General features: G+C 37.6%; 1 protein-coding gene across 1 annotated transcript; it reads right to left on the bottom strand.

The window, feature by feature from the left end:
* Nucleotides 1-6,312: 6,312 nt before the first annotated feature.
* Nucleotides 6,313-9,802, bottom strand: LOC149822226 (actin-depolymerizing factor-like). The gene is made up of 2 exons (XM_089980886.1): nucleotides 9,540-9,802; nucleotides 6,313-6,693 (listed from the first exon to the last, which is right to left on the bottom strand). The coding sequence occupies exons 1-2, from the start codon at nucleotides 9,785-9,787 to the stop codon at nucleotides 6,543-6,545; spliced, it is 399 nt and encodes a 132-aa protein (XP_089837012.1). The 5' UTR covers nucleotides 9,788-9,802; the 3' UTR covers nucleotides 6,313-6,542.
* Nucleotides 9,803-11,531: the final 1,729 nt, after the last annotated feature.

The following is an 11,531-nucleotide window of genomic DNA, read 5'->3' as shown; positions in this document are numbered from 1 at the left end:
AGTTCTATATATCTCATGCTAGATGTTGCATTACAATACAATTAAGCATTTTTCCGTTAGGGTTATATTGAACAAACTATAAAGGACAAGATTCCAACAAAGAGTAAATGGGAAAGAGAGAGTAATTTGTGAACATTTGAAAATTTTTGCTACCAATTCAAATGTTTTTTCTTGGGCTAAGTATCCAACATCAAACACTTATTTTCTTGAATTTTGTCATATCAAAACTTTATTGAAAAAATGGTGCAAAAGTCATGATCATTTTGTCTCTTCTATGGCTTTTAGCATGAGAGAAAAATAGATAAGTATTGGAATATGTGCAGCTCAATTTGCAGTAGTAGTTTGTTTGGATCCAATTTACAAATTAAGGCTCGTGGAATTTTATTATAAGCAAATTTATACTGAAGGTGATGAAGCAATGGATCACGTGAAGGGATTTTGCGATCCGATTGATGAGTTTTATTATAGATATGCAACTTGTTTTGTTAATTCGTGGTACTAAAGTTGAAAATATCAGTGTATGTGGACCTAGTGATGAGTCATTATCTAATTCATGTGATACGAAAGTATCAATTATATGAAAGCGTTTGTCCAGTTTCTAAATGATAGTTCACACAACCAACACTTGAAAACATATTTGGATATATATCTGGAAGAAGGTTTATGTCCGACATCACATAGCCTTGATATTTTGCATTGGTGGCAAAAAAATTCTCCAAGATATCCAAATTTGTCTATGGCAGCTCTGGTTGGTTTAGTAGTTCTTGCCTCTACTGTTGCATCAGAGAGGACATTCTGGTCGAGTAGTTGGTGAGAAAAGGAATTCATTAAATGAGGAAATTGTGCAAGCTTTAATATATGAACAAGATTGCTTAAAAGTTGGTAAGTCATTTTTTTGATATTTTAAATTACTTGATTGTTTGATAGGTTATCTAATTTTTTAAGTGTCATTTTATACAGGCGAATCATTTTCAAAACAACATGGTTCAAGAATGCCAAGTTCTACATCTGCAGACAATTACAAAATGTGTCATGAGTTTTTATTTAATTTTAGTGTATTGATTTGTCATTTTTCTCATTATATGTTTATATTTTTTAATTATTTCTACAGTTATAAAGAAAAATAATGTGCAGAATATTAATCAATTTTGTTGGAATTTCTCTAATCAGGTATTCTTTTCACAAATATATATATATATATATATATATATATATATATATATATATATATATATATATATATATATATATATATGTTTTTGGTTGAATACCTATTTTTACATTTATTTTTTATTCAGTTCTAAATATACAACCATATTTTTTGCAGGAAAATCTTCTTATTGGTTGAAGCATCTGTTAAGGAACACATGGACTTATAGACATAGAATTCCATTTTCATCTTTTTCATTGTCATTAATTACTTTGTTATGTTGATGTAAATCATTGAACAAATTGATTTTTTACATTTTCTGTGTGTTTTGTTTAGGAAACAAAGATGACAATTGCTTATTTTCTATTATGTAGCCACCTTATTGTTTGTCATTAATCAAATTAAGCAATCATATTATGTATGTATGTATTTTATGTGAAAAAATATAATATTGATCCAAAAGGAAAACCAATCTATTTGTTTTATTGAATTTAAAACATGTTCTAAAAGGGTCACATTTATTTCATAAAGTCGTTCACGCACGGGTCAGGTCAGACTGGGTTAAGTTAGGTGAAGTCAACCAGGTCTGGTCTGACTGGGTTAAGTCAGGTGAAGTCAACCAGGTCTGGTCGGTCAAGTCAGGTGAAATTGGTAAGGTCGGGTCAGATCAGACTTGAATTTTTTTATTTTGACCCGAACACGATCCAATAAATTTTTTTATGCAGGTAGCATAAGTTAAGCCCCGACCGGTGGATTGAATAATGCAAATCTGGGATTTATGAAAAAAAATATGGCCGGGTTTAGGTTTTTATATGTTTGGCCTGACTATGACCCAAACCATTACTTATATGGGAAAGTCGGGTATGGTTCGGACCCTGGTGGAATCAGACTTGGATTGGATTTTTGGGTATGGTATTGGGTCCGGATCCAAGTCTACTATAAGGAAAACTATACTTGGACCTGATAAGAACTACATGAACCAGACCCGGACCATAGCCGATACAATAATATTTTTTGTCATTTTTACATTGAAAACTGTGGGTCTTAATCGGATCTTGGTCTGGTATAAAATTTCAAAAACTATACCCAGGTCCATGTATTAATCGGGCCTTCAGGTGCAGACCCAGGTCTTAATTGGGTCTTATTATTTGTCACCATACCTGGACCCTATAGGGTTTGGTCCGGGTCGGGTCCTGGTAAACCCGACCCGTTGACACCCCTACCTACTCCCCTTTAGTGCCCTAGGGTGAGAGCTGATAAGTTCACATTGAATATAACCGATCAACAGTTGTGTGCAATCTCCACTGCACATCTCATTTTGGAACTGTGAGTGGGGACCACACACATATCGCCATCAAGTGAGATCGCGGTGGGGAATATATGTCATATAAAATGACTTGATTTGCACAACCCTAAAGAGCAGTGTTGTGAGAGGTGTACGCCTCAGTACCTGAAGCGTACGCCTCAGAGGCGAAGCGCACGCTCAAGGTACTGAGGCGTTTAAGTCTTGAAGCGTACACTTCACATGGGTGAAGCGCACGCCTCTCATTGAGACGCGCTTCGCCTCTAAGGCTTACGCATCATGTAAAGCAAAAAAACCCGATTCGCGCCCAGCCCGCCGATCCCGGCTACTTTCAGCGCGCCGGTTAGTGCCCCCCCCCCGATGATTGCCTTCCTCTTCCTCGCCCGACGACACCTTCCTCTCGATTTTCTCTGGCAGCATTTCTTCAAGGTATCCCATTGTTCTCCCTTTATGGATGGTTCTTTTGTTCGGGGCTCCGGTATGAAGGGTCTAGGGCACAGAGTGCAGGTGAGGAGAGGTTCTCCATTTACGTGCACTCGAGGCCCGAATTTGTCTTTGACCACACGATGACCATGTGCTCCTATTGCTACGGGCGCCATTTGAATCATAGCATTAAGGTTTGGGCTTCTTTTTTTTTCTCCCTTCCTTGATTGATCGGCGGTAGATGAATTGGTTATATTGTTGCTTTCGATGGTTTGAGTTTGTGATTATTTGGGTGGGGATGTAGGTAGCTTGGGGAGAGGCGAGCATGATTGATGCGGAGCGTATGTTGCTCGCTGAAGCTCTTCAGGATCAAACGAATCAACGATTTGTTCTTGTTTCTGACAGGTTCTGTCATGTCTTCCATGAGTTTCTTACCAATTGCATCCGTAATTTTATCATCTTAGCCAAAATTTCCCATGTTTTCCTTATTTATGTTGAATTATTGTATACAATATTTGGGCTTGTTGTCATTCGTTGTTTTTTGTTGATTGGTTTAATAGTTGGAATTATTCTATTGCGACAATTCAGGAAATGAGTGTTCATTTTCTTTGATACCAAAAAAAATCATGGAGTTTTTCTATTTGCACGATCGTATAAATTGCCTTTTCTTGTTGGCGTCATTGCAGTTGTGTCTTTCTAGCTTCTTCATTGCAAATTTCGCACTAAACTTTCTAGGATCGACTGATTTTGTGATGTGTGGTGATATCAATTATCGGGTTCAGAACTAATGATGGCAATCTTTAGTGCAGTTGTGTTCCTTTGTACAACTTGTTGATGTACTAATAAGATGAAATAGCATAACATGGAGGAAATTCACGAGCTAGCTGATTTATGTATTGCATCTGTTCTTACAGCCAACAATCATGTGAGTTCAATTTAATTTTCCAGCTATTTTCTTTACACTTTGTAGTGGTACTGTGATCGTGAAATTGGTGTGACCTTTTTTATTGGCAGCAAACCATATTTTAAGAATTCTACCATAACCTTTGTTGTTTGAATGATTTTAACTATATTTTGAAATTATACACCTTGTTGCATTGACAATTTGCTTCAGAATCATGCAGTATCATCATGGATCTGTTGTAGTATTGGATGGGTGTCCGCAAGTATCACTTATTGTGAATGCCATCTTTCTGTTATAGAATGTTTTTTTCCTTGTATATCATTTTTCTTTTCTCCTCACATGCTCTGCTTGTCCTTATAATCAGTTCATGTCCTATAATAGAAGGCCACCCTGCATGTTGGCGTAATGTTTCTTATCATCTCAATGTTTTCATTGAACCATCAGACAGGGAATAGATAATTCAAACTGATTCTATGTTGGGACTTTGATCAGGGCACTGCATCAGAGCCATAAGTAATCTGGATGATGAGAAACCCCAAAAAGGACAACCAAGGAGTGGTGCGTAGAAATGAGAGTCTGATTAATATGTTATTGTTGGAAGTCGATAAGATTGAAAAGGCTGGACTTAACAAAAAATATTGCCAACTTAATCTTCTTGCCAAATGACCCTATAGATCGCCAATCGAGCTCACGGAGCTATTGACGCCATGCACGCCAAGTGTTTGATGGTATGTGTGAGAGGACAATGGTCTTGAAGCTTATTTTATTATTTTGATCATGAAGCTTACGCTCCAACGCCTCGAGGATTACGCCTCGCTTCATAACATGCTCAACGCCTCGCTTCGCCTCATCGCATTTAACAACCTTGCTAAAGAGTAGGGGATAATGTTGTCGGCCCTTTATATTAGGCCACAGCAGACCTAACTTTTGGATGGCTAGATTTGGACTTGATTTGCTTGGATCACAACCTGGACCTGCTTGTTCCAGTATGCTTGAGAGAGCTTGACAACATAGAGTACGACTAGGTTAGACCTGGCTAAATCGAGTAAAAAAACCAGCAATGAGCACAGGGTTCCACCTATACCAAGCATAGGATCTGGATCCACCGGCCCAGTGTTGATTTCGATCTAGCATGTAGATCCTAAACATCAGATCCAATTTTATTCTCCCAGATCATACAAAAAAAAATGTGACAAACTAGATGGTAGTGGGGCCGTCCCATCTTCTGGACATGTTTGGGGAGCAGATACAGTCAAGTTGAAGCATAACCATCTTAACTTGTAGTTTGGTTGTCTTGGTTTATATCATAACAACAAGTTACTTTGTCATTTTTGGCATAATGAAAAGAATGAAGAAAAGTTCATGAAGTGATCAAAACAGATTCATGATCTTGGCCCTGTTTCGTGTGAGAGCAAAACATACCCTTGAGTTGGCAATTATATTATCTTTTTGTAAGCTGTAATACCACAATTGTTGATTACAGGATGGGTAAAACTAGACCAAAATGATTTTAAGTTTTTTGCAAAATAGTCTCGGCCTTTTCGGAGATTTCCAAAATAGTCCCTACCTTATGAGATTTTGCAAAATTGGTAAGGACTATTTTGCACTAACAGTGCAAGAGTAGGGACCAATTTACAAAATCTCTTAAGGCAGAGACTACTTGCAAATCCCAGATAAGGCAGAGACTATTTTGCAAAAAAAAAACCTGAGTTTTTCTTTAACAATTCACCAAGTGAAATAAGGAAAATGAACTTGAGAAGTTGCATGAAGAACTATAAAATAACAAAATGCTTAAGTTTTCCTTTAACCATTCACCAAGTGCACATTTGTGTACTGAAGAAGTTGGGGGTTCCTGCAGATATGCATGTAGGCCCATGCATTTCTACGGGCCCCACAAACTTCCATTCAAACACGAGAATCTACAACAACAACAACAACAACAACAACTATGCCTTCATCCTAAAACAATTGGGGTCGGCGATATGAACCAAAAAAGAAAATCATTCTGGGTCTTCCACATGAATCCTTCTCCTCCAATCATTTCTATCCAATACCATGTCCTCGGTGAGGTTCAAAGCATTCATATTGTTTCCTATCATCTTCATTCATGTCTTCCTAGGCCTACCCTGACCTCTTTTAACTAATATATTTTTCCATTTCTCCATCCTTCTAACTGAAGCATCATTAGGCCTTCGCCGAATATGTCTAAACCACCGTAAATGATTCTCTCTCATCTTATTTTCAATGGGTGCAACGCCTACCTTCTTACGTATCTCCTCGTTCTGAATCTTATCTTTTATTGTATTTCCACACATCCATCTCAACTGCACTCATTCTTTGAATATGATGTCTCTTGGCAGCCCAACATTCCGTACCATATAGTAAAGCGGGCCTAATAATCATTTTATAAAACTTTCCCTTCAACCGCAATGGCATTCTATAATTGCACAACACTCTAGTTTCACTTTTTCATTCAAACACGAGAATCTCCTTGTAAATATTGGAGTTAATGATACCATACAATGAAACCCTGGCTATCAACAAAAGAATAGAAGTTCATTACGAATTCCCATGCTCATGAAGGTCCACAAAGATGTACCCAAATTTAAAGAGTTTCCAACATATAAAAAAAATAGAAAATAATAAAACATTAACCACACATTTCTTGGTAAAATCTCCACCTGAAAGGCCAAAACATAAAGAACGAATGTGAGCAAAAATGCAATCTTTTTTTAAGGAGGAAAAAATTGTGGTGCTGAGCTCTATAAGGCACGGCCTCTTATGATGTCAATCCCCATCTCACTAGGATCTGTGGCCTGCAATTCAACTTGAATACCGTCTAGCTCTCTCTTGAATCTGTCCTTGGAGCTAGCATACAACATCTTGCTCCTCACTTTGGATGAGTCAGGTGACCTTCACAAAATACAAAGGTTATTGGTGAGGTTGCCTCCCTCCACCATATCATTTTGACTTATTTGAATCCCACTTTTGTAACATGGTATGATGATAATAAAAGTAACAAGACAATGACGCACGACGAGAACAGACTTTGAAACCTGCTATTTCCTTCTTTTTCTCCCATTACTGTTTTCCCCTTTTGAATCGGTTTGTACTTTGTAGGATACAGTAGCAGTAAGGGAAGCAACTTCAGGAGGATACAATACGTCAATATCCATGATTATTATCATGATTATCGTCAATTATTCTTATCAGTGGCAAAACAAAGACTCAACTTGATAAAATGGTCCTTGAATTGATCGAGACTGAGACTACGAGTTTCATAGTACCTCATACAAGTAGTGCAAACAACCAGCAAGAAGTATAGATAGGTTAAAAAGCCAAGTTCTTGAAGATGCACAAGAATGCTAGATTTATAGGAAAAAACAAGATTTTGAAGACCTAAACTTGGACAGCAAAATTTTCAAAGCCTAACCTTGGATCGTTTCATCAAATCCATGTTTCAGGAGCCACATTGGCCTGTGATCACAAGCAATGGGCCCACATGCTTTCCAACGTGGGTTCAAGTCACACCGACCAAATCTAACTCTTCAAACATTCACTGATGTTTATGCAAATACCTTGGATAATCTACATAGAAATTGCAAGCACTTTCTTTCCACCTGAATATTTAGATGTCCTTATCTCTATGTACAGTTCCATGCATGTACGTTGTGTGATCTACACGAAATTCAGTTAGCCAAAGGGATAAATCTAGTCAATTCTTCATTCACTAAATGCTACTATTTTCCACAGTGAAGTGCAAGTTAATTTTCTGTACCTCTCAATTTAATCTGGACCATACCAAGTTTACAGATAACTTAATATTTTCATGGAAGCCGATCTTGCAAATTTTGCTTAATGATTCAATCCGTCAGAAACAGTACCTATGTTCAAAAAAAAAAAAAAAAGAGAAGGAACCTAGGTTGTAGTACTTGGTAGTTCCCAGAACAATGTCACCTGTTACTCTGATAACTATGGAAGTCTTTAAAAGCTTGCATTTGGGATCCTTGCCCACATAAAAATTAACAAGAATAACAAAAAAAAACAATGATATTCTAGATTATCAAAAGATCATATTCCTAGGCATTTCTTTGGCTTCCTTTTTTATCTTCAAACACAATATTTAGGCTAGGATATGGCATGAAAATCATTTAAAATTCAAACTGTAGGAAGCTAAGAAAGACAAGGTATTTTATTTTATGAAATAAGGTTGGAATTGGTGTAGATCTATAAATCTTACCCAGTATGCCTTATAGCTTAAATAAACACACAATTTTTTAACAATCTGATAACGTACAGTAGATTGATAGGAGAGATCGAGAGGGAACGAGAGGAAGTGATCAAGATGAGCAGCAATAGATGTGTAAAATTTTGAAATAATTGATATATTATAATTATTTAGATTTTGTAAAATATTTTGATAAGATATAATCTTGGCTTTATGACATTTAACCGAGGGTTCTTTTATGGAGAGTCATTAGCTTTCCTCTTACAATGTCATGGGTTCTCCTTCCTCCTCAAGGCTCATGACTTTGAATTCAAAAGATGTGTCTTTTTACAGCACCTTTTGAACTCTATTTAAGGACACTTGAATGGGTGTTTCGAAATATGATTCTTCGCTTTTTTTTTAGATATTTTTAGGTTTTAGTCTCTATAATTGCACCGATACAACATATGTTACTATAACTTGTGACCTATCACATTGAATCCACTCACGAAGAAGACTATAGTAGTGACTGGGCTCATTCTCTGCTGAAAAAAATCATTAAAACTCCTTGCACTGATTGTAGATGGCGTTAACTTTCTTAAAGATGGCAACTTTTTCCGAACTTGGTTGAGATATACTAGTTATGTTCTTATTCAATAAGTTTTGATTTATTTTATAAGTTTCCCATTAAATTCAAGAATTTTAGGATAGTCTAATGTTGTACAAAATTTCAACGGGCAAACCATAAAGAGATCTTGGAACATCTTTATTTTCTTTTGTTACTTTCACCATGTATTAGGCAATGATATCAACAAGCTGACAACAGTTATTGTAATTCATAATGGTGGTGGCAACAGTGGGAAATAAATTTGCAGATTGATTGGATCAAGATGATGCTGACAAAGAGAAGACAATATTTTGAGGGTCATGGTCGTAATGATGTGTAAGGGGCCTACACAATGTTTGCAGGATGATGTTAAAGATGGATAGGACAAAAAGATATCAAAGTTTTCAGGCTGTGATGGTGTTACTCCTTTTAGCACCCCCTTCTCTTTCTCTTTATGAATGCCTCTCTCAAAAAAAAAAAAATCAATAAGTTTGATATTGGAGATGATGGGCACAAAATAATAACTCGCATTTTGATGTATAATGATGAACAGATAAGGTGAACTGCCAAATCACCGACCGCCATTGTTTTCGGCATCAGCACTATCCATTCTAGCGACAAATAGCAGGTACAGCCCATGGGGCTGATGATGATCACATCACGTTAGTGTGGGCCGGACTATGTGCATAATGGATGGTGATCGTAATGAAACCAAAAACATTTGAGATATGTGATTTGGCATATCACCTGATCTGCATAACGTTTGTACCGTAACCACAATGTTGATGATAATGATGGGATAGCATATATGACTGAGATGATGGGGGATAACCAATAATTTACATTCTGCTCTAATTGTGATAGTGGTGGTGGTGGTAATGGTGAGAACTAAAAAACTAGATTGCGCATGAAAGATGGATAGAAAGAAAACCTAATAACATGTACCATGCTATGAAGAAGATCTTGCTCTTCTGGCAATTCTCCTCGGTCACGAAATCAAAGTCGAAGACGGCGTATCGGCACTCATTCGGCGGCATGCATGCGGTGAAGTCGTCGTAGCTCTCCGTTGGCTGCCCCAACTTGTCCACCGTCACCTGCTGAATTCTCTCGTCGATCTTAAACACAATGAATCGGTAGTTCCTCTTGGCCTTCAACTCCAGGAACTTGAGTTTGCACTCATCATTGACAGCCATTCCTGATTTCGAATTCGCCTGCACCAGCGCATTTTAAGCCATTCAGTTCCCTTTTTCAGGTAGGAGTTTAAGATGCAACAACACCAATGAAGTAAAATGATCACAATTTGAAATCACTAAAACCTACATGTAACAAAAAGAGAAGCTAACGCAAATCGCAGCAGGCCAACAGTTAGATATTGCACCAATGGGGTTGGGGGCGAAGGGAAGAAAAGAACAATATTGGGAACACCAATGAGAGATAAGGATCAATTTAAAACCCTTTAAGTTCTCTACCAAAACAAGAGAAGCTATTGTACATAAAAAACGAAAAGAAAAAAAAAGCCAATAAAAAAATGAGTCCAGTGTACAAAAAAAGGTAATACAAAATGGCGTCTTCTTTTTAGGAAGATCGTAGGATATGCAGCATTTGGTAGCAATGAACCATGGAGGTAAAACGCTAAGATGATTTTAGTAAGGCAATAAGACTACTTTTTTTGGGGGGTAGTATCAACGTAGGTAAAACTATTAGAACATATGTGAGGGAAGGCCTTTATGGAGGGAAGGATGTAACATATGAGGTACTTGTCAGAACATGAAAAGCAAAAATATTCAAATCACCAAGTCAAGTTTGTGGTACTCGTTTGTGGAAGACCATCGAAACAAACAGGGTTTTGTATATGAAAAATGCATCCAAAGGACGGAAATATAACGAAGAGCTACCAAGAAAAATGAAAGACGTTTAGGAAAACCACAAAAAGTATGGTACCCACCCACAGACAATGTAAGGAGAAAAAAAAGAGAGTTGTGTCATATGTTTTTAAGGGGTAAAAAGAAAACTTTCTAAAGAACAATTAAATGTGCCTTGGTTGCAGAAGTAACTTAGAACCATATTAGGAAAACAATGATGCGCTTTTGTTGGGGAGTTGCTATTATGGATGCAAATAATACCATACTATAAGAAGAGCAAGCCAAAGATAGCCTGCAGTGGGAAAGGCTAGAGAATCAAAGATACGAGAGAACCCAACTTAGATCCGACAAAACAAATTGCAAAAGAAAAACAATGGTTCTGCAGTGCCCCACATATATAGAAACAGCCACAAAGAGTTTGGGAAAAGAGATAAAAGATATGAGGAGGAGGCTCTCACCATTATGGGTTCTGTTGCAGGCACGGAACGCTGGTGGTGCGGATGAAGAAGAAAGGAAATAAGATTGTGGAGGGTTTTCAATCCAGAGAGAGAGAGAGAGAGAGACAGAAATAGGAAGAGAGAAAAAATGAGAGGGAATGTTGGTAGAGAGAGAAGAAAAGGGTTGGCAGGGATTGGAAGCCGGGATGTGAGGACACGTTCTTGTGAGATCCACGCGGCGACGACCCCTTCATTTTTTGTTTCTTCCCCCCACAATACCTATCCTTCACTATTTGCTTTGCTGCCCCCAATGGTATTTATGGACTTTGGCATCTTATGTCCCCTCCATAGCTTGAAATGACCCATTCATCTCCGACCGACCATTGACTCATTTAGAACTGGGTCAACTGGGTCAGGGTCATCATTTTGAGCCAACTTGAGGGCTAAACCAATATGCTGATCGTTCAAGCTCAATAAACAAATTCGACCCAATGGCCTTTGTCAAACCGCGCGCTGCTTACGAGCCTCGAAAATGCTTAGAGCCATTGACTGGGACTCCACTCTTGGGATGGGTGCTGCGACATCTTTGAAAGTCAAACTGGTTTAGCATAGATAATTATAGTTGTGCATGTTTGAGC

Source organism: Nuphar pumila, chromosome 11 (genome assembly GCF_984573655.1).
Source record: "Nuphar pumila chromosome 11, dmNupPumi1.hap1.1, whole genome shotgun sequence".
Classification (NCBI taxonomy): domain Eukaryota; kingdom Viridiplantae; phylum Streptophyta; class Magnoliopsida; order Nymphaeales; family Nymphaeaceae; genus Nuphar; species Nuphar pumila.
This window is presented reverse-complemented; position numbering and strand designations above follow the sequence as displayed.

Excerpts from the sequence above, each read along its gene's own strand:
- LOC149822226 (XM_089980886.1), bottom strand. The coding sequence starts at position 9,787 with ATGGCTGTCAATGATGAGTGCAAACTCAAGTTCCTGGAGTTGAAGGCC. Across the intron at positions 6,694-9,539 it reads AAGATCTTCTTCATAGCATG|GTCACCTGACTCATCCAAAG; the intron begins GTACATGTTATT and ends TATTTTGTGAAG.